General features: G+C 52.4%; 2 protein-coding genes and 1 long non-coding RNA gene across 6 annotated transcripts in view; 2 read left to right on the forward strand and 1 right to left on the reverse strand.

The window, feature by feature from the left end:
- Window positions 1-5,455, forward strand: part of Mcrip1 (MAPK regulated corepressor interacting protein 1) — a 7,005-nt gene extending 1,550 nt beyond the window's left edge. Inside the window, exons 1-6 of one of the 2 annotated variants that reach the window (XM_028787870.1) lie at window positions 2,558-2,695; window positions 3,341-3,394; window positions 3,472-3,590; window positions 4,337-4,438; window positions 4,587-4,701; window positions 4,822-5,455. In XM_028787870.1, coding sequence (XP_028643703.1) covers window positions 3,387-3,394; window positions 3,472-3,590; window positions 4,337-4,438; window positions 4,587-4,651 — 294 coding nt within the window. In that variant the 5' untranslated portion in view covers window positions 2,558-2,695; window positions 3,341-3,386 and the 3' untranslated portion in view covers window positions 4,652-4,701; window positions 4,822-5,455. Of the gene's footprint in view, window positions 1-2,557; window positions 2,696-3,340; window positions 3,395-3,471; window positions 3,591-4,336; window positions 4,439-4,586; window positions 4,702-4,821 lie in introns of those variants that run through there. The other variant, XM_028787869.1, reaches the window with a different exon arrangement.
- A 4,214-nt stretch (window positions 5,456-9,669) lies between these two features.
- On the reverse strand, window positions 9,670-18,834 carry Gcgr (glucagon receptor). Of its 3 annotated transcripts, none has more exons than XM_028787881.1 (15): window positions 18,765-18,834; window positions 18,238-18,479; window positions 13,889-14,028; window positions 13,691-13,793; window positions 12,584-12,691; window positions 12,365-12,486; window positions 12,164-12,270; window positions 11,918-12,074; window positions 11,677-11,836; window positions 11,542-11,602; window positions 11,240-11,309; window positions 10,833-10,921; window positions 10,574-10,712; window positions 10,465-10,506; window positions 9,670-10,187 (listed from the first exon to the last, which is right to left on the reverse strand). In XM_028787881.1, the coding sequence occupies exons 2-15, from the start codon at window positions 18,359-18,361 to the stop codon at window positions 9,870-9,872; spliced, it is 1,740 nt and encodes a 579-aa protein (XP_028643714.1). In that variant the 5' UTR covers window positions 18,362-18,479; window positions 18,765-18,834; the 3' UTR covers window positions 9,670-9,869. The 3 variants fall into 3 exon arrangements, with proteins under 3 accessions (XP_028643714.1, XP_028643715.1, XP_028643716.1); XM_028787882.1 differs by having other exon boundaries at window positions 18,681-18,809; XM_028787883.1 differs by lacking the exons at window positions 18,238-18,479; window positions 18,765-18,834 and adding an exon at window positions 17,824-17,936.
- On the forward strand, window positions 17,009-19,154 carry LOC114639173. Its single transcript, XR_003713967.1, has 2 exons — window positions 17,009-17,174; window positions 18,185-19,154. It is a non-coding gene; the product is annotated as an uncharacterized LOC114639173 (long non-coding RNA).
- Window positions 19,155-23,651: the final 4,497 nt, after the last annotated feature.

Genomic DNA, 23,651 nt, shown 5'->3' on the forward strand with positions numbered 1-23,651 from the left:
AAGTTCCCAGCGTGGGCTTCCCTGTGGTCCTCCCTTGCCAAGGCTCTACTGTGGCCTTTGTGATTCTTGGTCCCTGGACATTGCTGGGTCTCCATCTCATTTTAAGTATTAGCTGATTCCACGTTTCCTGCCTTGTACTCAGCAGTCTGTAGCATCCCTTTGGCTGTTAGTTTTTACTGGGGTAATGTAGTACAGCTTCGTCATGCCCGTTATGTTGGCTGAGAAGCTGGAGGTCCTTCGTTGAAGGTATGGGCTTCATACAGCTGTGCTTCAGTCTTCATTGGAGCAAGAGGACCTGACAACTCTCTGGTGACCACTTTCAATGAAGAACCCAAAACTCTTGTCTGGAGGACACGGGATGGAGGACCTCTGGTCAGGGGGAACTGGACACATAGTTCTGTTAGATTTTCAAAAGGCAGCTGTATAGAGTCTGAAGGTGGAAGAAAGCCTTGGTCTGACCCTAGGTGGGACCATGTTTACTCACAAACAGGACCTTGTCATCCATATGTGCAGATGGCCAAAAGGCCTGCAGAAGATGGAATGGCTCTGCATAGGGGCAGAAATGACTTCATACTCTGCAAAGGAAGCTGGGATGTATAGTCTTTCAACAGGAAACTGTCAAGTTTATTACTGACTATTATGGGGGCCTGAGGATACTAGCTGGTGACACACAAGAATCACACGGAACAAGAGCTCTATGGCAGTGTACAGCTCAACTGGTTCCCACTGGAGAATGATGAAAAGTGTCAAGAAACTGTACTGCCAACTGTGTGTGTCTCCTGTGGAGCTAGGGGATGGGCAGGGCCACAGGTAGAGGTGTATTAAAGAGGGAGTCCTTGGCCCGTGGATATGTCACTGAGGGTCACTGAGGGTCATGATCTGAGATAGTGTCATTGTAAGCTGTGCCCTTATGAGTTCACAAACAAACAAACTGCATGCGCACATGCATACACGTACACACACACACACACACACACACGGAGCCTTAACCTAGCTACTCAGTAGGCTGATGAAGGAGGGTTGCAAGTCCAAGGCCTTTTTAGTCAACAAGAAGTTCAAAGGCAGCCTGGGTAACAGACCTTATCTGAAAAGTAAAGGGTGAGATTATATATACTTCAGGTAGTACATTTGCCTAGCATGCATGAGGCCCTAGATTTATAGAAAAAAAAAAATTTCCGCTAGGTTTTGATGTTAGGGATTATTGAGAGAATCCATTTCAAAGATACAGATAAAAGGTATTGTGGAGTTATGCCAAGCATGCTAGTGTATGCCTGTAATCCCAGCACTTGGGGTTGGGGGAGGGTCGTTGCAAAATCAGAAGGATCAAGGGTTTATAACTGGCCTTTACTACACAGTGAGGGTTTTTGTTCTTTTGTTTTTTGTTTTGTTTTTATTTTTTGTTTGTTTTTCAAGACAGGGTTTCTCTGTGTAGCCCTGGCTGTCCTGGAACTCACTCTGTAGACCAGGCTGGCCTTGAACTCAGAAATCCACCTGCCTCTGCCTCCCAAGTGCTGGGATTAAAGGTGTGCACCACCACAGCCCGCTACACAGTGAGTTTTGAAGCTAGCCTGAGCTTTCTATTTTTAAACACAAACTGCAAAAAGACCCAAAAGACACTGTGGAACTGATGGAACATACTACAGATGGCTAGGGTATTGGGAAGACACTTGTAACAGAGAGAAAAAAAAAAGCAGACCAAGAAAGTGTTGGGTGTGGAGGTAGCCTTTTCTGATCTCTGCTCCTGCTGTCATCCTGCTGGTCCCCTAGGTGATAAGAGGCCTGGGCACTTAAAGAGCTTTGAAGTAGGGCTCTCTCCCAGGCTGCTCAATCAAAATGGTGTCCCCCTTCTATGGGTAGGCTTTGTCAGACTGCCACGCCCTTTTCTTGGGCCTGCTGAGTAATAGTCTGTGATCTTAGATGCCTGTCTGCAGCTCGGTAAGGTTCTGCCATTTTTCTTAGCCCATTGTACCTGCTTTGGTCCTGGACCCCAGTACACCCAACCTTTTTAGGGACCCAGTTCATCTGGTATCATACTACTACATTCCTTGCCAGTAAACACGCTCAGGTTTCTCTCTGCCTCACCAAACATAAAGCCTGCTGCCAGCTGGGCTGGTGCCAGCAAAAGCACCCAGGCAGAGGGCATGGTATGTATGTGCAAGCCAGGAGACCATTGAAAGATGTGGCCACCAGAACCTGAGCTGCATGGGTAGGAGAGGCACCAGAGAAGGGAGGCGTAGGGGACAGGAGCCAACAAGCAAGCATCCATGAATCTAGGACAGAAAAGGGTATCTGCAAAATCATATCTTCAGCCTGGGCCCTGGAAGCTAAGGTAGGGTTGGCCCATGAGCACTGCCTTACTCTGTCCTGGCCTGTAACTGGAGCTTCCCCATCTTGTATCACTACCATCATCACACCTCAGAGGGCTTTCCTTGTGCTTTGATGTCCTGGGCTGACAGCTTTGGGAAAGACTAAGAGAAAGGAGGCTTGGGAGCCAGGTCTGGGGAGGGACACAGGGTTCTAGAGCTCTCACAGGAGCTGGCTTGATAGGATTGAGGTATCCATCTGTCTGGATAGTTAATATAATGGATCACTGACCAGAGAAGAGCCTTTGAGAAAGCCTGAGGTGGCGTGCTTGGGACTGTCGGGTCTCCTTTGTCTTCAGCATCTAGGATTGTCCTGTCTGGACCGAGGTCAGGTATAGAACAACCTTGTATGGCTGGTTTCTCATCTTAGCCTGTGTCCTCAGCTGGTTAATTATGAGATTCTGACCTTAAAATTAGACACTCCAGGCACTGAGGGCAGTGCAAGACCCCTGGGTTATAAATAGGTTGTACCCCAGGGTTCTGTTCACTGGATCAGGTCTGCTCCCTTCTTCTTCCTGGTCTGGTTTGTTCTTGATTCTCCAGTGTTCCTGTGGGATTGGGAAACTAAGTCCTTTGTCAGATGTTGCTGAGCTTCTGGATAGATGGTTTTCTCACCATGAAGTTCCCATGGGTGGTCAGGAGGCCAAATCTTAGGCTTTGGAGAAGCATGCACGGAGTCCAGTAGTGCTCTGGGGCAGAGCCAGGGTCTGCTGTGCTCTACTTTGTATGGGATCTGCAGACTGAAGACAAGAGGGGGTTAGAGGTGTGGGTGTACTTAGCCATGGCCCCTGTGGCTAAGTTACTCAGTGCCTGGCCTGCTTGTGCCCTTGGTGTCCTCTGAGTGACACTGACACCCCATAGCCTGTCAGGATTGCTTGGAGCCCACTAGCCACTCAAGTCTAGGGTCCAGTCTGAGGATCCCCAGTGGACTCAGGCCCACAGAGTTTGTTCCAGTGCCTTGGGTCTCTGTTTTTTAGGCCGCAGGATCCAGCAGCCGAGCACTAGGGACCAGACATCCCAGCAATGACCAGGTGGGTCTCAGGTGTGTGTGGGAGCTGGGACTCCATCTCTCCTGTGACTCCCTCCTCACACATGGGGCTTTCCCCAGCTCTCCTGTCTCCAGAGTTGTCTACAACGGCAAGAGGAATAGCAGTCCCCGCTCTCCCACCAACAGCAGTGAGATCTTCACACCGGCACACGAAGAGAATGTGCGCTTCATTTATGAAGGTTGGTGCACTTGGTGTCTGTGCTCTACCGCCTGCTATGGGTGATGCCCCACCCTCCCACTCTTCAGACCCTCAGCGAGGAGGGGACCATACTTCAGTGGCCTTAAACTCTAGAACAACAAGACTGGTAACAGGGACATTGGGGTGACAACACAAGAAGAGGGCGTGGGGAGTGGGAGGAAGCCCAGAAAAGGCAGGATCTTGGAGCTGGTCCTCAGGCCTGGAGGCCTCCTGGGAAGAGGAGGCAGCTGTGAGCACAGTTTCACTAAAGTGGACAGAGGTTCTGTGGTTAGAATTGGAACAGACGTGCTTAGAGGCAGGGTGGATAAAAGAGGTGGGGATGGGTGGGACACTCTGTGGTTTGGGGAGGCCATTACACACAAGGGACTGACCTCTGAGCAGGGACAGGAGGAGCTGGTGCAGGAGGGAGGACAGTTTAGGGCTAAGATACCTCAGGTAGCCAGGTGTGGTGGCACACACCTTTGACCCTAGCACTCAGGAGGCAGAGGCAGGCAGATCTCTGAGAGTCATGGTCTCAAACAGACAAGGCTGTTACGCAGAGAAACCCTGTCTCGAAAAATGAAAATGAAACAAAACAAAGAAAGCCCTCATCTAATAGAGGGAGACTGGCAGGGGCTGGGCCTGCATGCTGCTGGAGGATGGGAAGGCCAGCTTGGCCTGGCATTGGGAGCAGAGTGCTCTGTTAGCTTGAGTACTGCTGAGTGCTGACCCTGGTGTCTGCTGCAGCCTGGCAGGGTGTGGAGCGGGACCTGCGCAGCCAGCTGTCCGGTGGTGAGCGGTGCCTAGTGGAGGAATATGTGGAGAAAGTTCCCAACCCCAGCCTGAAGAGTGAGTAGGGCAGACCTGGAGGAGCTGGAAAAGCTTCTGCTTCCTGCCTGCACCGTGTGCTTGCCAAGGCACCTGGGGTCGGGAGCCTTGAGTAGTGGGGAGTGGACGGGGTCCTCTTCCCAGCACCAACCAGCCTGTCCACTAACAGCCTTCAAGCCCATCGACCTGAGCGACCTGAAGCGCCGGAACACGCAGGATGCCAAGAAGTCCTAGAGTACCTGGCGCCCCTCCCCTGGCCTCCAGAAGATCAGGGTGCACTTGATGTTGGTTTCCTCTGTTCCTGTGGCGCTGCTCCTGGGAGGGGGGAGGAGAGTGTGTTCTAGCAGGCTGTAATCCTCAGAGCCAGCAGGATTGATGATCAAGGCCCTTCCTTTTCTCTCCAGGGTCTCAAGTTGCCCCTGTCACTGGGGGGACAAGGGTCTGGCCGTATCTGCCCCTGTCCTTTTCCTCTGGCCAGCTGCATCTTGGGTAGCACCTGGCCCTACCTATCTAGCCCTCTCTGCTGTTACCTGCCATGCCTCACCCCTCTCCTTCCTGGCTACTTAAGACCAGGAAGGAAAAAAGGGGACCTCTGTTTCTTCGGCTGTTGGAACCTTGAAATAACCAGAAAGTAGGACATGTGCAGTCCCACCTGCATCCAGTGTGGCTCTCTCCATGGAGACTTGCTGTTCTTCTGCCCTGGACATTTGGGGAGCTCCCCCTTCCATCCCCACTGTCCATCCTGACCCTTCCTTGCCCCACTTTCAGAGTCGAATCACCTCTGAGCCTAGGACAGTGCTGGCTCTCTGAGAGCAACTAGGCCTTGTATCCTGGTACCTGTAGCCCTGTGGTCACAGCAGTGCCCTTGGACAGGGCATTAAGGCTGACCCTGAAGGAGTGGTGCTGCCAGGCCTGTCCTGGCTTTCTGGGGTGTGCTGGGAGGATTACCAAGGCCCCCTTTTCTTGTGCCCTCTTGAATCCAAGTGTCTGTAGCTTTGGAGACTGAGGGTCTGTGAATAAAGGTGGGTGGCACTGGAAGTGGCTTCTTGGCAGTCTGTCAGGCCCTACCCTGAATCCCACAGAGCTGCCCTGCAGGTCTGTAAGTCCCTGGCCTGCCAGAGTAGTCTGGTGGGTAGTAAAGCAAAATCCTCTTGTTATCCAAGCTACATTCCTCACATGGAGCTCTGGAAGATGTTAGCACTCTTCAGCCGTGCTATGGACTCTGAGGAGCTTTGTTGACTCCTTGGCTGCCCAGGGCTGCTGGGCCCAAGAGAGACCTGGTCGCATTTGACCTTCAATCATGGAAACAGCCCTGGAATGCTCCTGCTCCTGAGAAGATGCCAAAATGGAATTTATTTCAGGAACATGCTTTCCCAGAAGAGTATTCCGGGGCTCAAATGGCCCCCAGAGGCATCTCCTGATTGTGGGCTGGGCAAGGCAAGTCTCCCCAGGGAGGTACAGGCAAGACAGGGCAGTGAGAAATAGCTGTTCTAGGTGCCAAGCCACCCCCCGTGTCTTGGCATTGCTAGTTCCCTGGGGCCTGTTAGGCTGTTTGAAGACACTCAGTGTCCTAGGCTGTGGGTTACCCAATCAACTTCCCATTGTCAGGACTGGAAGGGGTGTGGACAGCTTAGGGGATACCAGGACATGGTAGATGGGCACTCTGCCCAGAATACCAGCGTATCCACTGAGGGACCAAGTAAGGTCCTAACCTGAGGACATTCTGCCTCCTAGTGGTGTGGATTACATCCCAGCTGTCCAAGAGCACTTGAAGGGGCTTCCTGAGTGACCTCCAGGAGAGATGAGCTTACATTAGCTGAGCTGGTGCCACACACAGGTCCTTCAGCGTGACGTCATGCCCCAGTCTCTTAAGTTGATTAGTACTTGCTTCCTGTGCGGTTTCCCAGGCAAGGTGCCTGCTGCCAATAGTCAGTCATGGATTCACTTGACAAGGTTAGCACCATAGTGACCTCAGTGCTAGACAGCACATGTACTTAAGTGCCCCTGAAACGTAAGGCTGACCAGTGTCTTCCTTAGGAGATATTTAAAGTGTGTGTGCACACGTGTTTGATTATGGGAACAAAGTCTCACTTTGTAGTTCTGGCTGTCCTGAAATCCACTGTATTGCTATGTAGACCAGGCCTTAAAGCTGCAGCAACCCACCTGCCTTTGCCTACTGGTGCTGGGGCTAAAGGGGTGTAGCACTACACCTGGCTAACTTACGTGTGTTTTAGAGAGTCTGTAGAGCCAACAGAGGATGCTGGTCTCTGGGCACTGGGGTTTCACTCAATTGTGAGCTGACCAGTGTGGATGGCAAGAGCTAAATTCCAGACCTCCCAAGGGTAGTGCGCGCTATAACCACAAAGCCACTCCAGCCCTGCAATGCCTTTGCATTTGTTTCCTTGAGGTGAGATCTCAAGGTGACCTCACTCTTGTGTGGCTGATAGGGACCTTGAATTTCTTACCCTCCTTCCCTCCAACACTGTAAGCTTAGGTGTTGTAGGCATTGCCACCACATCCAGTTTGTAGTGCTGAGGACCTCACTAGGCAGGCAACGCCACCACCCGAGCCACGTTCCCAGCCCTCGGTTTTTTTTGCCCTATAATTTTGGTTATATCAAAATAGGATGATTACATTATGATATTTGTGTTCATAGTTAGAAGTGAACCATATGGTAACTTGGGTTTTTATATCCTCCTGCCCCTTGGAATTACTAATTTCTTCTTCCTCTTTGTGCCCTACCCCCCTCACCCCTGTGTGTGTGTGTGTGTGTGTGTGTGTGTGTGTGTGTGTGTGTGTGCATGAGTAGCACCTTGAGAAACACCTAGAATACCATCTCCAGGAAGTCACCTGTCACCTTTGAGACAGGTCTTTCATTGGCCTGAAGCACTTACCAGTTAGGATAGACTGGCTAGGAGCCCCAGGGATCCTCCTGTTTCCTCAGCACTGGAGGTCCACTTGCACACCAGTATGCCCAGCATGCATCCTGCCTGTCCTTTCGTGTGGCCCTGGGGATTAAACACAGCCTCACACATGGTGGGCAGGCATCCTACCACCGCTCTATTGATGGTTTGTTGCTGGTGTTTGTTTGCTTGAGACAATAGCCTTGGCTGTCCTCAAAGTTACCATGTAGAACAAGCTGGCCTCAAAGTCACAGAGACCCACCTGCCTCTGCCTCCTAAGTGCTGGGAGTAAAGGTGTGTGCCATGCACACCTACACCCTACAGGTAAACAGCAGGTATCTTTAGGGTTTCTGTTTTGTTTTTTGAAATAAACCATTAGGTAGCCCAGGCTAGTCTTTGACTTGCTGTTTTGTATAGTTCCAGGCCTTGAGTTCCTCCTCCTGCCTTCACCTCTCAAGTACTGGAATGACGACATCTGGTAGTGTTTGCCTTGTTTCCTGTATACTAATCCTAGAGTCTGAATTCTTCCCACCTGTTCATTTTCATGCTCTCCAGGAGACTCTGGAGCCTTCTGGCCCGAGGTCCCCTCCTCCAGTCCACAGCTCAACTCTCCCATGTTTGGTCCTCGATGGTCAGTGTCTTTTGTTCTTGTTTCCTCGGTCTCCAGCGTCATTTTAGGAATGTCTACACACCAGTTCTAGGGGACCACGTGCAAGTCATCTTCCTTCAAACACACGACTCTGTCACTCACATCCCTCTGGGACACTGAACATTTATATACCTGCCACACCTGTCACATACACAGGGTCACACCTCCTTCATAGTCACACTCCTCCTGTGTCCCTCCCTCCAAGGTACCTGTGCACAGTCACACTTTGCTGGATAGCACCCAACATTCCTCTGGGGGAAGGAGACTGATATGCAGGACTGAAGGAGGGGACAGACCATGGGGAAGGGATAGGGTCTCCAGAAATAAAAATGCTGCTGCATGGGCCCTGGGCTGAGCTGGAGTCTCCTGCCACCACTGTGGAGCTGTCTGGTCATAGTTCATATTCATTGACTAGGTGAGCCTTCTAGCTCCCACCTCTTGCCCTGCCTGAACCAGCCTGCGCCAGTTACCTTGGGGACAGAGATGGGGACGGGGTGAAGGAGGACAAGGGCAGAGGGACTCAGGATGGGGAGGGCTGTCAGGAGGCCCCAAGTGAGCTGCAACACCCAAGGCAGTCACCAACCCTGAGCTCAGCTGGCGTGAAGGAGAATGTATGTGTTCAGGTGCTGGCTTGGAGTGGCTTTGTGCCCACAGCAGGCACCGAGGTGTCCAAGGATCAGAGTAGAGTCAGGATCTGGGGCCTGGAGTGCGGAGGTCTAGGATGAGTTACCTAAGGCCGCAAAGTCAAGAACTGGTGGTCTCCAGCAGATGCAGCCACTGTTACAGGCTTCTAGCCCCTTTGTTTCCCACCACTCCTAGTAATTCAGAGCCCACCTGGTTATGCCCACCATGCTCCTCACTCCCCTCCCTGCTGCACCCAGGCATCAGGAAGGTGGCAGGGTAAGGCCCCCTTCAGGCCCCAGTGCCTGGCCTGGCAGGTGAGTCATTCTATTTACCTTTCCTGAGTGGCCTCCTGTCCCTTCATTTGCTTCAATTAGCCTGGCTCTGCCTGAGCAGTTACAGCCCACGTGGCCTGATGTTGGCTGTGTGCACCCCTCCCCCAGGGTCCTGTACCATTTCTACCAGCAACTTGAACAGAGGCACCTAGTTGAGTTTCTCCACCCCCACTCTATCTCCACACGCCTCAAGGTAGGCATCACAGCAACTGCCAAAGGAACCACCCTAGAGGTCGACCACAGCCCCTCACGTGTCTCATTCTGGATTTGCCTCTGCTCAATAAGGCTCTGACTTACATGGCTGAGTCAAGAGCCTGTACCAAACACACTTTCTCTTTTCTTTTTCTTTTCTTTTTTTTTTGTTTGTTTGTTTTTTGTTTTTTCTTTTTTCGAGACAGGGTTTCTCTGTGTAGCCCTGGCTGTCCTGGAACTCACTCTGTAGACCAGGCTGGCCTCGAGCTCAGAAATCCGCCTCCCTCTGCCTCCCAAGTGCTGGGATTAAAGGCATGTGCCACTACCACCCGGCCCAAACACACTTTCTTAGGGGGCAACTTAGGTTCAGGGTGATCCTGGAGGAAATGGGCTCCTACCCCAAAGCACCACTTTGGAGACAGTTCTTTCCTGGCTTGCATTAACTCTCTCTACCTGGTGTGTGTGGTGCTCGTCCGCAGCTGCTCCCGCTGGAGCACACCCAGCCCTCCCAAACACCTTCCCTGGGGGCTGCAAGCCCTGCTGTCTGAGACATGCGCAGCAGCTCCCACGAGCTCTTTACTGAAGGACATATCTGTGTATAGAACATGTCAACACACATGGGAACACCCATCATTCATAGCATGGCTTCTCCATCATCTCCAACCCCTACTCCACCACTGTGGCCTGTACCAGGCTAGGACAGGTCAGGGGAGTGTGGACAGTACACACTGCTGTCTTGCTGCTTTGTCTCTTCAGCCTTGGCCAGGCATCTGGTTCTGGGTTGTCCTGTGAGGCCCTTTCTGAATCCAGCCTGGCTGGGCTCCAGTGGGGATTCTGGTGGGGATGTCAGCCAACCTCGGGAGACTACTGGCCAATGAGGTCCCCACAGAGGGCTCACGGCCAGTCCCTCTGCTGCTGCCTGCACTCATAAGCTGAAGTTTCTCACAGGGATCACCATAACAAGGTCCTGCTCGGGCCATGTGGCTGCCATGGCTGCTGGCCATCCTTTCCTCCTGAAGAGCTTTGCCTTCTTGCCATTGCCTCCAACGCCGCAGTAGCTCTGCCTGCACCTAGAGAAGCCAGGCAGGGGTAGGGCTACTCTGCCAAGCCACTTCATTTGGACCCTGGCTGGGCCACTCTGAGGTGCCCAGCCTCAATCTAAGCAGACCCAAAGCAAAGCAAGTTTCACATTGGGTACAGCAGGGCCACCTTATACACTGAACCCCTGAGGACCAAGGGGACCTGACATCCAACACACGCAACCATGATAATGGGGATGGCGTTGTGGTCATACCAGGGTAAGGCCACCTCGGGGCCAGCTCTGATCGGGTTCCCAGCTTCACCTACCTCCTTGTTGAGGAAACAGTAGAGAACAGCCACCAGCAGACCCTAGAGAAAGAGAGTGGGTCAGGGACAGCACTCTGGGTCCCAGGGATGGGGTATGATGAAGACTCACCTGGAAGGAACTGAGGAACAGGTCAAAAAAGAGCTTGGTGGAGCGCAGGGTGCCCTGGGCATGCTCATCAGTCACAAAGGCAAAGACCACCTCGTGGACCCCCAGCAGAGGGATGAGGGTCAGCGTGGACCTGGCTAGCCTGCAGGGGCAGAGGTTGAGAATCCTCACCTGCCAAGTCTTCTGGGCTTTCCCCCACAAAGGCGTTGACCCCCAACCCCATCCCCCTCTAGTCTGGACCCAGGCCCTTGCCCTTGCCCACCGGAACTTGTAGTCAGCATAGTGCATCTGGTGGGCACGCAGCTTAGCCACAAGAAGATGGATGATGTGGACAAAGATGAAAAAATTGATCTGTGTGAGGAAGACAAATGTCAAGGGCAGCCTGAGAACTTCCTGTGTCCTGCATACCCCTCATATGTCCCTGTTATAGGTGAGGGTGCTGAAAGGTGAGCCCTGGACACATGACCCTGGGGGTGGTAGGCATTCGGTCAAGGATGGGCGACCTGACCCATAGCCCAGCATGTACATCCTCTTGAATTATCCACCCTCCATCCTCTGGGTAGAATGTGGCCTTCCCTTAGCCTCAGAAGGCTGAGGAAGGAAGGACCTGGGAGAATCAGGCCAGTGGTCGTTTCCCTCCTGATGGCATTGGAGGTCTTTTTTCCTCACCAGTATGGCCAGGAAGACAGGGATACGCAGAATCCACCAGAATCCCATGTTGTCATTGCTGGTCCAGCACCTGCAGGAACCCTGTTGCTCACTTATTGGGGATGCAGCTGTCCAGACCTTGCCCCTCCCTATCTGCTGGGATTTACCGAGCACCTCCGGAAAAGAAAGGACAGCGTCTTCCCAGGTCCAGACACTGGGTTCACACTCTAGCCTCATCCCCTGCCCCCCTCCCCCACATCCCAGGGTCACTTTACAAAGACCAGCACCAGTTGCTCCAGCCCATCCTGTTAGCTCATACTCACTGGACATTCTCAAACAGACACTTGACCACCACCCAGGGGATGACAAACAGCAGGGGCGCACCTGTGGGAAGCCTCAGCTGTGGTCCCACGGCCCTGGTTAGCTTCCTTCCCCACTCCCCCCACAAGCCTACTCACCCCAGCCAATGCCCAGGTAGAGGGAAAAGAAGCTCCTCTCAGAGAAGGTGGCAAGGCTCAGCAGACTGTACAGGTACACACCCTCTACCAGCAACCAGCAATAGTTGGCTATGATGCCGTACTGCATGATCACTGTGGCCACTCGGCAGCCAGCCACCGCCTGAGCAAGGTGAAGCATGAGTGGAGCCCAAGACACCCTACCACCCTACACAGGCTAGGGAGCAGTCAGATCCGAGCTTACCCCATCACTGAGCCAGATGCTCACGCTGAGGTCATCTCCAATCTTCTGGCTGTAGCGTGTCTTGAGCAGCCAATCAATGACCAGCACAGAGCCAGCCTTGAGCACAAAGGACGCGAACAGGTTCCCGTGAATGTAGTTTCGGGTGCAGTGCAGCTTCCTATATGACGACGTATCAGCACAACTCCTGCCCTGTCCCTCTGCCCCCCTCACCACATTGGGTATTAGCTAGGAGCGACAGCAATGTACCTGAGGCCCAGCAGAATGACCAGCGCAAGGAGCAAGGCCCCCAGGGACAGACTGTACCCCACAGTGTACATCACCTGGTAGCTGCTATACATCTTGGCCACCCCGTTCTGCAAACCAGAAGCAGAGTGGGGCTGGGGAGTGTCATATCCTCTGCCCCCACGCAGCCCCACGTGACACCACCCCGTACCCTCCAGAGCTGACCTGGACCTCGATCTCTTCATCATCCATCTGACATTGGGAGGCGTTGCGCCATGGCTGCCCCCGCGGCCCTCGAACCCACTGCCCATCAGGCCCACACCTCTTGAACACTAGGCGGTGCTGCACTGGGACACGAGTGCAAGCTCTGATCAGCCCACTACTAAGCTCCACCCCCTCAGCCTAGGCTCCACCCCCTCAGCCTCCCAGGCCCTCCACTGTTACCTTTGTGGTACCAAGGTAGATACCAGGGGCAGGAAATGTTGGCAGTGGTGTTGGGAGGGGTGTCAGGCCAGCAGGAGTACTTGTCGAAGGTTCTGTTACAGACCAGCTCTGTAAAAGTGAAGGAGGATGGGAGAGGGACCAGGAGTCCCCTGATCATCACCATGGCTTCACTGAGCCTGCATCTAAAGGGGATGCCTTCCTGATGTAAGCCACATGAGGCATCTCCTGGCCAGTTATCCTGCCCTCTAGACCCCGTGACTACCTCCCTTTCCAGCCCAGCAACGTTTGTGTTTGCCCAAGGTACCTTTCCTTCAAGACATCTCAAATGTGCACCAAACCCATTTGGGGGTGTTTCCTCTCTGTGTCGTTTATAAAAAAATTTATAAAATTTTTTTACATTTATCTATTTCTTCGTTCGTTTATTGTGTGTGTGTGTGCACATGTGCATGCAGTCTGAAGCATATATGTGTGTACACCACCATATAGGCTCAAAGGACAACTTGGAAGAATCATCTGTGTTCTCTGTGTGAGTCCCAGAGCAAGGGTCTTTATCTGCTGAGCCATCTCACTGGCGGCTCCTGCCTGGTAATACATTGCTTTTGAGATGCTGATCTCCAGTTTGGTTGGTATCCTTTCCAGGACCAGCCATAGCTCCCACATCCTTCTCCCTCTCTCTCCCAGGCACTTGTCACCTCCCTCCACTGAGCGATTAAGGACCCAGTCTCTCTTGGCACCCACATTGTCCTATTCACTGTCTGCCCAGTGTGTGCGATGACAGTAAAGACATGGCTGGGGATGAGGTCATCCGGCAGCAGGGAGGACAGCAGTCTCCAGCAGGGAGGACAGCAGCCTCCAGCAGGGAGGACAGCAGCCTCCAGCAGGGAGGACGGCAGAGCATGCCAACTATGAGGCAGTTCTGCATTTCTACTTTTTCCTAACTGTGCAGCCTTAGGAAAGCTACTGCCTCTGGGAGCCAATCACCTGGCTTGTAACTGGGGCAAGTGGCTGAACATTACAGAGCTGTTATTACTATCACACTCCCATAAGGTCTCTAACTGCACATTCAGGCAGGGTGACAGGACACAGAAGTCTATAGGTGGGACTCACCGGTAGGTGGGGGCAGCTGGCTTAGGTTGTGGTGGCATTGGTCACTATAGAGCTTCCACTTCTCAAACAAAAAGTCCATTACCTGGGCAGAGGGTGCCTTCGGCTGGGAAACAGGTAGGCAAGCAACCAGAGAGCTGTCAGCACTTGTGTGCAGAGCAGGCAAACCTTCATGCAGGGTGTGGGGCGCACAGCACTCACCAGACATGACAGCACCAGCAGCATCAGCAGCAGGTGGGGACAGTGGAGCTGGGTGAGGGGCATGCCTCTGGGTAGCCACCCCCCACATCTGGCAGAGGTTGCACGCCTGGGTCCCTGGGGTGTGTGCACTTCTCCTCGGGCTGCAAAGAACCAGAATAGTGGAGGCTGGAGAAAATCTACAGAGCATCCTGTTCCCCCAAACCAAGCCTCTGAGCCCAAGGCACCCACCCGATAGCTGAGGCTTGGGGAGGAGACGTGTGGGTAGCTTGCAGTTCCAATTCAGAGACAGGTGACTATGGGCACTGTTTTCCTGCTACATGGGGTTGGCTGGCTGAAAGCAAGCACCTCCCTATCTGGTCACCCAGATCTCTCAGAGTGGCACCAACAACTCAGTCACTACCTCTTTCCTCAGTCATGTCCTGGCCTAGACATCTCCACCTATTCTTAGCCTGCGGGAAAGCTAACTGGCCAGGCAATCTGACCTGGAGTAAAGAGAGTAAGGGTATGGTGCCCAGGCCTATGCCACTTGGTCCCCATTACAGGGAAGTTCCTAGCTGGGGTCCCGATGAGAGACACCTCTGCCTGATGTTTCCTGCAAGATGTGGGATCGCCAGTGACAGATCTTGGGCAGTAGCAACCATGAACATCAGCTACCGTCTGGGAGCTGCCTTTGGAACAGGAGGTGGAACTCTCAGCTCCTCCTGCACCATGCCTGCCTGGATGCTGCCCTGTTCCCACCTTGACGATAATGGATTGAACCTCTGAACCTGTAAGCCAACCCTAGTTAAATGCTGTTCTTTATAAGAGTTGCCTTGGTCATGGTGTCTGTTTGAAGCAGTAAAAACCTAACCAAAATAGCTCTGATGGATTCTCATGGCAGAAAAGCAAAGAGCTTCTTGGGACCTCTAAGAGGTCAAACTGCAAGCTCCTAGGGCTGAGATGGCCCTCTGTCCTGTGCACCCACAGACAGAATATACAAGATAGAGCCAGGTACGGTGGACGGGCCTCTGTCCTCTGTCCCCACAGACAGAATATACAAGATAACATACCCGTAGTCCTAACATTCAGACGGTGGAAACAAGTATACTACCCGAAGTTCAGTGCCAGCCAGGACTCCATACAAAGCCCCGCTGGGGTTGGGGGAGAAAGGAGGGGATGAGAGAGAAGAACTCAACTGGCAGAAAAGCAGACCCTTTGGATTTCAGCCTGCTCTGATAAGCCCAGTTGAGTTCTATCAACAGCAGCTTGCTAGGGCTCCCCTTCTGCCCTCCTGCACTTATGCCCCCTCCAGTCATACCTGGATCACAACCTACTAAGGGACTCCTGAGCCTAGCCCTTGGTCAACAGGGTCTGGCCAGAGGCAAGATTCAGGGTTTCAGGCCTCTGATACCTGAACCTCAGGGCAAAAAAAACCCCTCAGAGCAGAGGGTTCCTGCTGGGGACAAGGCAGCAGACAGGTTAAGGAGTCCCTACCTCTGGGGTCACCAAGTGGCATGACTCTCCTGATGTGCATCAAACCGTCCCAGGTTACTAGTGGGCTGGGTATAGAGAAGCTAAAAGCCAGAAGCTGGCTCTTCACACACTATGCCTGTCTGGCCTCCACCCCAGAGCTCCTGGGGTCTCATAGAGGCCTGAAGGGGGGAAGGGTAGAGATGGGAAGCCTTCAGGACAGTGTGAAGGTGATAAGGGATGGCAAGCATTTGTAGAGAATGGAGATACGGGGAAGAGGCATGGCGGGGAAGGATGTGGTCCAAGATCCTGCAAGGGTGAAGATGAGGGCAGAAGGGGAGGATGGTCCTTTCAGCCCAGCTCTGGCTCAGAGGGGAGGATGGTGCTTTCAGCCCAGCAGCCCGGGCTGAAAAATTAAAAGTTCAATAGCAGAGAGGACGTGGCACACACCTTTAATCCCAGACTCGGGAGAAAGAGACAGGAGGATCTCTGAGTTTGGGGCCAGCCTGGTCTACATAGTGAGGTCTGGGATAGCCAGGGCTACACAGAGAAACCATGTCTCAAAAAACAAACAAACAAAAAAATCCAAAAATAAGTAAATAACGAAGAGTAACGAAGGCGAGACAGAGAACCCTTGAGGGTTTCCTCCCACATACAGTTTAGTGCTCTGACTAGAGTGGGTGGGCTCAAAAACACCCAGGGCTAGATTCCTAAGGGTTCAGTCATCTCTACCAGGGTCTCTCACACAAGTGGCAGAAATGGGTGAGTTCTCTATTCCTGTGATGGAATAACAGTGAAGGGATTTCTAGTCAGATAGAAGGGTCATGCAGATGAGAGTTGAGTTTCAGTCCCATGGCATTGAGACACCAAGGTCTCCGCACAGAATGTCTGGCGGCAAGTCAAATCAGTGAAGAGAACAAACATATGAAGACCATCAGGGCACCCTTTCCCTTTCACTAAAGGAGTGTGGGCTCTGTCATCAGTGGGATAGGACTGCAATCTCTGGACCCTGTGCACTCTGCCTCCTGTCTCCACAGTGGGGGGTAAATACTGACACCCAGACGGAGCGCATCAGCTCTGATAAATACTCAGGGTGACAGGCAGCCAGGTGTGGACGCTGCGCTACAGCACCTGTGGCCCGAGCTGCAGTTCTGGCCGTTTTTCCACCTTATTACCCTCCCTGGCGGGAACAAATGGGCTTAAGGACAGTAGACCATAGACCCTACCCTCTTCCCTTGGACTAGGCTGCTGAAATCTCTCAGTGAGATCCAACTTTAGGTGAAATATGAAAGACGGGAATCTGAATCCCTAAGATGTCAGTCTGTCTTGCCTTCTGGCACACCACCACCTGGACTAGCATTGTCCCATGCCATCACCGCTCCCAGCAAGCTCCAACAGGACAAAGGACACTTGGGTGTTTGCAGTGTGGCCAGCGAACCACCGATTTTCTCTGCAGGTGGCCGAGATGAATGGCCCAGTGGCCAAAGGGAGGCGTCACGGCGGGGTGGGGGTGGGGGGCTGCGCTTGGTTCCTTAGGAGCCAAAGTTGGAGCTGGAGCGGTAGCAACGTTTTTTTCATCTTAGGAATCCCCAGAGTTCTGGGGAACTGGAAGGATGTTTTGGTCAAAACAGAGAAACTAGATCAGGTCATAGTCCTATCGCAGGGACAGGATCAGGGGCCACAGGCTGTGACAAAGCCCAATTCCTGAGTCCTCCCTCGAAAAGGGGCGGGGATAACCACCGGCTCAGGTGAGCTCAGATTCCCCTTTCTATATCTCCAAGACAGAAGAACAGCAAAATATCCCTGGTCGATCCTCGGAGGATGCGAGAGCCAAGAGGTGAGGATCAGTCGGTTCGCGACAGAAAACTTGTCGGGTCTGAAGTGGGTGGGTGGGGGTCTCTGGGGAACCAGGAGTAGAACAAGGGCAGTGACTTGCACTTGCAGGGTTCAAAGTAAAAAACTGTGAGCGGCGGAAGAAGAGCCCTCCGTGCACAGTGCCTACACATCTCTCAGGAAAGACTGGGACACTGCTCGGAAGTCCTGGAGATCAGGAACACATAGGAAGGGGAAGCGAATCCATCCGAAGGGGATGAGCAAGCCTTTGGGACTGAGGGGCTGGAAGCTGGGGTGCGTTGGGCGTTCAATGGGGCAGCAGAATTCACGTCTGCACCCGCCCTCTCCCACCTCCGGGATTGCGCTCCCAGAGAACAGAAAGGAGAACGTGAGACCCCCTAACCTGCAGGAGACGGCTAGGGAATCAGGCGACCCTAACCGTGACAGTAGGACACATTACCCGGTTTGGAAACTAAGGTGTTAACCAGGGGCGAGAACTACGACAGCTAAGACCCCAGGGACAAGCTGGCTTACGTCCAGGCCCGAGGACCAGCTCCCCGGTCCCCTCTTATGCGCGCCCAGGTCACGCTTGTGTTCCAGCACCCCACAGACCGCCTGGAACCGTCCCCTCGGGGCCCGACCCTAGTGCTCACTGTGCTCAGTCGCCGGGGTCAGGTCTGGGCTCCTTGCGATCCTCGAGCGCGCTCGGATCTGGGCGCAGGCGGTTAGTCGTCTCCGCCGCGCTGCGATCGCGGTCGGCGCCAGCTCCGCGCCAGCCGCTCGCAAACTTTCCAGCAGCGACGCTGGGCGGCGGCGGCGAAGGGGGAGGGGGTGGGGGCGGGAGCGGCCCGTGGGGGAGGGGGGAGATGAGGGTCCGCGCCTGAGCCTTAGTGAGGCGGACCTACAGCGAGCTCTCAGACCCTCTGGGTGCAACCCCGAGTATCTCTCCTGTGCCGAGCTTGCCCTGCAGCTGTGCATCCTGCGCACTCGCTCCCTCTCCCTTCTGGCACACAGGAGCAGGCCCTGACCCTGACCCGACCCCACCGGTCCCTTCCGAGAACCCTCACCATGTGTACCGTAACCCTGAGGATCCAATCTTGCACACCCTGGACTCCAGAGAGCCTCCACGGGTGATTCGTGACCTGGCAGGTGCAGGTCCTGTTGGGTCCGAGTTCTCCAAGTGAACATCATGTGACTCAGCGCGCCCCTTTCTCTTGTGATGTCCACTGTCCTGGGGTCGCATCACTGCGTTCAGGTTTGCAGTCTTGATTTTTCAGGATTAAGTCCCTTACTTAACCACATCTGGCTCCTGGGTGGAAGATTGCAGCCGTCACACGTGCACCGAGGGTGGGAGTAGAGGTGTGGGGGGGAGGTCAGGGTACAGGGACCGCTCAGCAGGTTTCAGACAAGGTGATCCGCTAAGAGTGACTCTGGAACCCTTTCCAGGTTACATGCCTTGTGGGCCGCAGGGACCCCGGTCCGATAAGCCCTCAAGCAACAATCCACTGACCTGGCCCGACCTTCTCCACTGACACAGCCCTTTCCTAGAGACCTCCTTTTCTGGGGAGTCAAATGCTCTGAGCCACATGCCTACCTTTCGCCCCCAGACTCAACCCAGGAGAGGACATTCTCTCACACTCCACTGCCCCACCCCTGTGAACCCTTGAGCCACCTCCTGTTGCCTCATCTCCCCTCCTGCCCAGTGACCTCGGGGTCAGAAACTCCCTTGGGTGTTTTTGGGCTTCCACTTCTCTGGCTTCTTCACATCCTGTAACGCTGCGGGTCGTGTTGCTTTCTAGAAAGTTCTCCCTGTAGGTGGCTTTCGGAATGGATATCTACATTCTCTAGCTTTCGTGGAGATACCTCCCTCCACATTTCCAGTCCCCAGACCAGTCCTCCGAGGCCCAAGTCTCCTATGCCTGTGTCTCTTCCTCATACCTGCAGAGTGTCTAGTAAAGGAACCAAGGCCCCTTTCTGGAAGCCAGTCCATCGCCAAGTGTCTCTTTGATTTGGAACACATGTGATCTCTTCTCTGTCACCCACTGCCCCTTCCTCAGAATTCCTCATGGTTCTTGAGTCAGTCCCTTCTCCAGGACTTCGTTTCTAGTTTAAGGGATATTGGATTCTGTGCCCCAACCTATGGGTCCCCTCTCTGGTGAGCTGGTCCACCCTCCAGTGCCGTGTAGGCAGATCTTGCTTTGTACAGGTCTATAAGGTCCACAGGAAGATCCTGCCAGGATTCAGGGGGAGGGATGCTCCCAGAGGCTCTGTCTTCTGTGCCGATATTTTCATAAGTGTCCACCAGAAATCCTGACAGGGAGCCACCCTTTCTGTTTTGATCCAGGCAAAGGCCAGAAGGCAAAGGTTAGAAGGCAAAGACCTGTTTGTTTCCGCCGCCCTGCGGGGGTCACTTGTGCAAGGCTGAGCAATTGATACAGGCTCTCTTTCATTCAGTTCCTGTTCTGCCCCCCCTTAGGCACACCCTGGAGGATTGAGCTTCACAGCCAAGGTCTGCTCCTCAGTGACCTGGTAATGAGACTTAGGGAAGAGGGGTGCCAGGAGCTCTGAACCTGTGTAGCGCTGGGCTGGAAGGGCTAGACCCCCAGTGGCCAGGGGCAAAGTGGGGGCAGGCACTGGTCTGCAATTGCCTCTGTCGAGGTTCTACGGCTCAGCTGGGCTTCCTGTACCTCAAGGTGAGTCGTCCCTGGAGAACGGAGGCTTTCCTTTCATAAGGACCTTCCTTACCCTCTGACCTTGTGTAGGGGGAGAGCAGCAGAAAGAGGCCGCTTTGAGAGCCTGGGAGAGTAACACAGGGCTGGCTGCAATGGGACTGGCCCCTGGTGTACTCTCTGTTTACCTCCCTGAAGTCTCTGCCTGCTCACACTTCATCAGGCTCCTGGACCTGTTGGTGATTCCTTGAGTACTCTGCCATCTGAGATCCAGTTTGGGGGCTGTGGAAAGGCTGGGGATTAAGAGTGCATTCCATGTAAGTATAGGGACCTAAGTTCAGATCCCTGCGCGCACACCAAAAAGTTGGGCCCAGCCATATGCACCAGAACCTTGGTGCTGAAGGTTGCAGAGACAGGATCATTGTGGCTTGCTGGGTACCAATCCAGCAGAAAACAGTGACCTCCAGGTCAATGAGAGACCCTGTCTCAAAAGAGGAAGGCAGAGAGCAATAGAGGAGGACACCCCTGACCACACACATTGGCACAGGCGTGTGCACACACATACACACACATTCTTTTTGTTTTGTTTTGTTTTTGTTTTGTTTTGTTTTTTTGAGACAGGGTTTCTCTGTAGAGCCCTGGCTGTCCTGGAACTCACTCCATAGACCTGGCTGGCCTCTAACTCAGAAATCCACCTGCCTCTGCCTCCCAAGAGCTGGGATTAAAGGCATGTGCCACCACTGCCCAGCTCATACACACACATTCTTGTTTTGGTTTTTTTTTTTTTTTTTTGGTTGTTTTTTTTTTGTTTTTCGAGACAGGGTTTCTCTGTATAGCCCTGACTGTCCTGGAACTCACTCTGTAGACCAGGCTGGCCTCGAACTCAGAAATCCACCTGCCTCTGCCTCCCAAGTGCTGGGATTAAAGGCGTGCGCCACCACTGCCCGGCTATACACACACATTCTTATGATCATTTTTTTGAAACTGGGTCTCCCTATGTAGCCCTGGCTGTCCTGGAACTTGTTATATAGACCAGGCTAGCCTCTGCCTCCCAAGTGCTGAGATTAAAGGCATGTACCACCACACCCAGCCAATAATAAAAAAATTTTAGATAGAATTTAAATTAATTAATTTACTTTATATGTATGGGTTGTTCTGTCTGCATGTATGTGTATCACAGGAGTACCTCATGCCCCCAGAAGCCAGAAGAAGCTGTCAGATCCCCTGGAACTAGAGTTACAGACAGTTATAAGGTCCAATACGGGTGCTGGGGACAGAACTCAGATCCTCTGGGAAAATATCCAGTGCTCTTAACCACAAAGCCATCTCTCTCGCCCTTAATAATTAAAAATTTAAAAATACTGTTTAGGGGCTGGCAAGATAGTTCAGCAGGTAAACTTGCTTGCTGCCAAGTTGGAGGACCTGAGTTTGATCCTTGGGACCTTCACGGTGGAAGAAGAGAGCTGACTACTGTGAGGTGCCCACTGTAGCATGTACTGACCACACCCCAACACATACATGACACACATACAACAAAGAAATAGATGTAACGTTCTTAAATAAGAATTCAATTTTAGCATAAGCATGGATGGGGTCTGTGGGAGCACAGCCTCCTCAGCCTCCGTCTCTCTTAGCTGCTTTCCCCTACCCTTGTCTGCCTTTAGCGAACTTCCTATTAGGCTGATGTACCAGCGCTCCCGAACCGCAGTATTTGCTGTCTGGGCTGTCGGTTCCCATAGCAGCCTGGGGCATCTGCCCTATAACAAGAACCCTGAATAAAATGTTTCTGCCTCTTGACCACTTATCTCTGAGTTCTTCATATCAAAAGACATAAACAGTGTGGAGCTGAGAATGAAGGGGGAGGGGCCTTCCCACGTGTAGCCAGCCAGTGTCTGTGGGCCTGCGGACCCAATGGCGCCTGTTGTCCACCGCATTAGGGGTTCTTAGGGAGAAGGACTTTCCAGGAAGTATAGCACTTTGTGTTCCCAGACAGGCTGCAGATTTGGTCAGAAAACATGAGATGTGGCAATGCAGAGAAAAAGGTAAAGACATTAACACAAGGGCCGCCCTGACACAGCAGATTTGCAGTATTGTCTTCAGGGATGTCTTGAGTTCTCTGCCTCCCTCCCTCCCTCCCTCTCTCCCTCTCATCGTCTCAGATACCACAAGCCAGTATTGAACTGTCCATGTGGGTGGGATGACTTTGAACTACCGATCTTCCCACTAGCACTTGCTGATTTCAGACATTCGCCACCATGTCTGGATTCCTTTCAAGGTTCTATGTTTTCTGTCCTGCTGGAGTGGAATCCAGGGCTTGGTGCATACAGGTAGTGGCTGCGCCACTGGGCTGTCTTCTAGGTCTCCTTATTGTAGCAGCTTAACACTTTGGGTTTTTTTTTTTTTTTTATGACAGGATCTTCTGTAGCTCAGGCTGATCTCAGAAGTCCAATATAGCTGAAGACTCCTCCTCTAGTCTCCCTTCATAGCTAAGGTTAGCCCGGGGCTATGAAGTACAAGCTGCCTACAAATTTAGTCTTCCGAGTGCCTGAACTACAGATATGAACCACTAGTTCATATCTGTCTACATTAGTGCTTTGGGTAAAAAGGTTTTATTTTGTTAACTTATCTGTATGTGTGTGTATTTGTGTGTTTGCATATGCACATACAGGCACATAAAGAGACTGGGAGAAGACATTGGATTCCCTGGAGTTGGAGTTACTGGAGACTGCGTTTCCTGGCAACGGTGTTGGAAACCAAACTTTGGTCCCCTGAATGATTAGGAAGTGGTCTTAATTGCTGATGTGCATCACAGGCTGGGGACCAAGTGTTCAAACGCCTAAGACTATGCAGAACATCTCAACCCACCCCAGTGCTCATAATGACAGCAGTCAGGAAGTGGCCCGGGGCCTCATACTTACTGGGCAAGTGCTCTACCTCTGGACTACAGCTCCAGCCCTTTTTCTTTTTCTTTTCTTTTTTTTTTTTTTTTTTGTTCTTGTTTTGTTTTTCGAGACACGGTTTCTCTGTATAGCCCTGGCTGTCCTGGAACTCACTCTGTAGACCATCCAGCCCTTTTTCAAAAACTTGTTTTTGGAAACAAGTTTCATTAAGTTGTCCAGCCTGGCACTGAACTCATTCTGTAGGTCCTTAATTGATAAGGATGTTTTGACTTACATTTCTCTTTCTTATTCTTAAATATTAATTAATTTATTTATTTATTTATTTATTTATTTATTTTATATGAATACACTGTAGCTGTAGACACACCAGAAAAGGGCATCAGATCCCTTTACAGATGGTTGTGAGCCACCATGTGGTTGCTGGGAATTGAACTCAAGAATTCTGGAAGAGCAGTCAATGCTCTTAACCACTGAGCCATCTCACCAGCCCCCCCCCCTTCTAATGTGTGAGATAGTGATAGCACCGCAGATAAAATCACACACTGTTGATTGAGAGCCTGATTTGCCTCCCCAGATCCCACATGACAGAAGAGAAATAACTCCCACAAGCTGGCCTCTGACTTGCTTAGGCGCACCTTGTTGTGAATGCATCCATACTCATACAAACACACTAAAAGTAAGTTATCAAGAGACAACTTTTCTTATAGATTTAGGGTATAAATCTTTCACTAGAAACACGTTTTTGCTGGGCAGTGGTGGCGCATGCCTTTAATCCCAGCACTTGGGAGGCAGAGGCAGGCGGATTTCTGAGTTCGAGGCCAGCCTGGTCTACAGAGTGAGTACCAGAACAGCGCCAGGGCTATACAGAGAAACTCTGTCTCGAAAAACAAAAACAACAAAAAACAAAAAGAA

Source organism: Grammomys surdaster, unplaced genomic scaffold (assembly GCF_004785775.1).
Source record: "Grammomys surdaster isolate TR1022 unplaced genomic scaffold, NIH_TR_1.0 125688, whole genome shotgun sequence".
Taxonomy (NCBI): domain Eukaryota; kingdom Metazoa; phylum Chordata; class Mammalia; order Rodentia; family Muridae; genus Grammomys; species Grammomys surdaster.

Excerpts from the sequence above, each read along its gene's own strand:
- Gcgr (XM_028787881.1), bottom strand. The coding sequence starts at position 18,361 with ATGATGTTCACTTGGAGAACTCGGACCCAACAGGACCTGCACCTGCCA. Across the intron at positions 12,487-12,583 it reads TCTACCTTGGTACCACAAAG|TGCAGCACCGCCTAGTGTTC; the intron begins GTAACAGTGGAG and ends CTCGTGTCCCAG. Across the intron at positions 11,837-11,917 it reads GCATCTGGCTCAGTGATGGG|GCGGTGGCTGGCTGCCGAGT; the intron begins GTAAGCTCGGAT and ends CACCTTGCTCAG.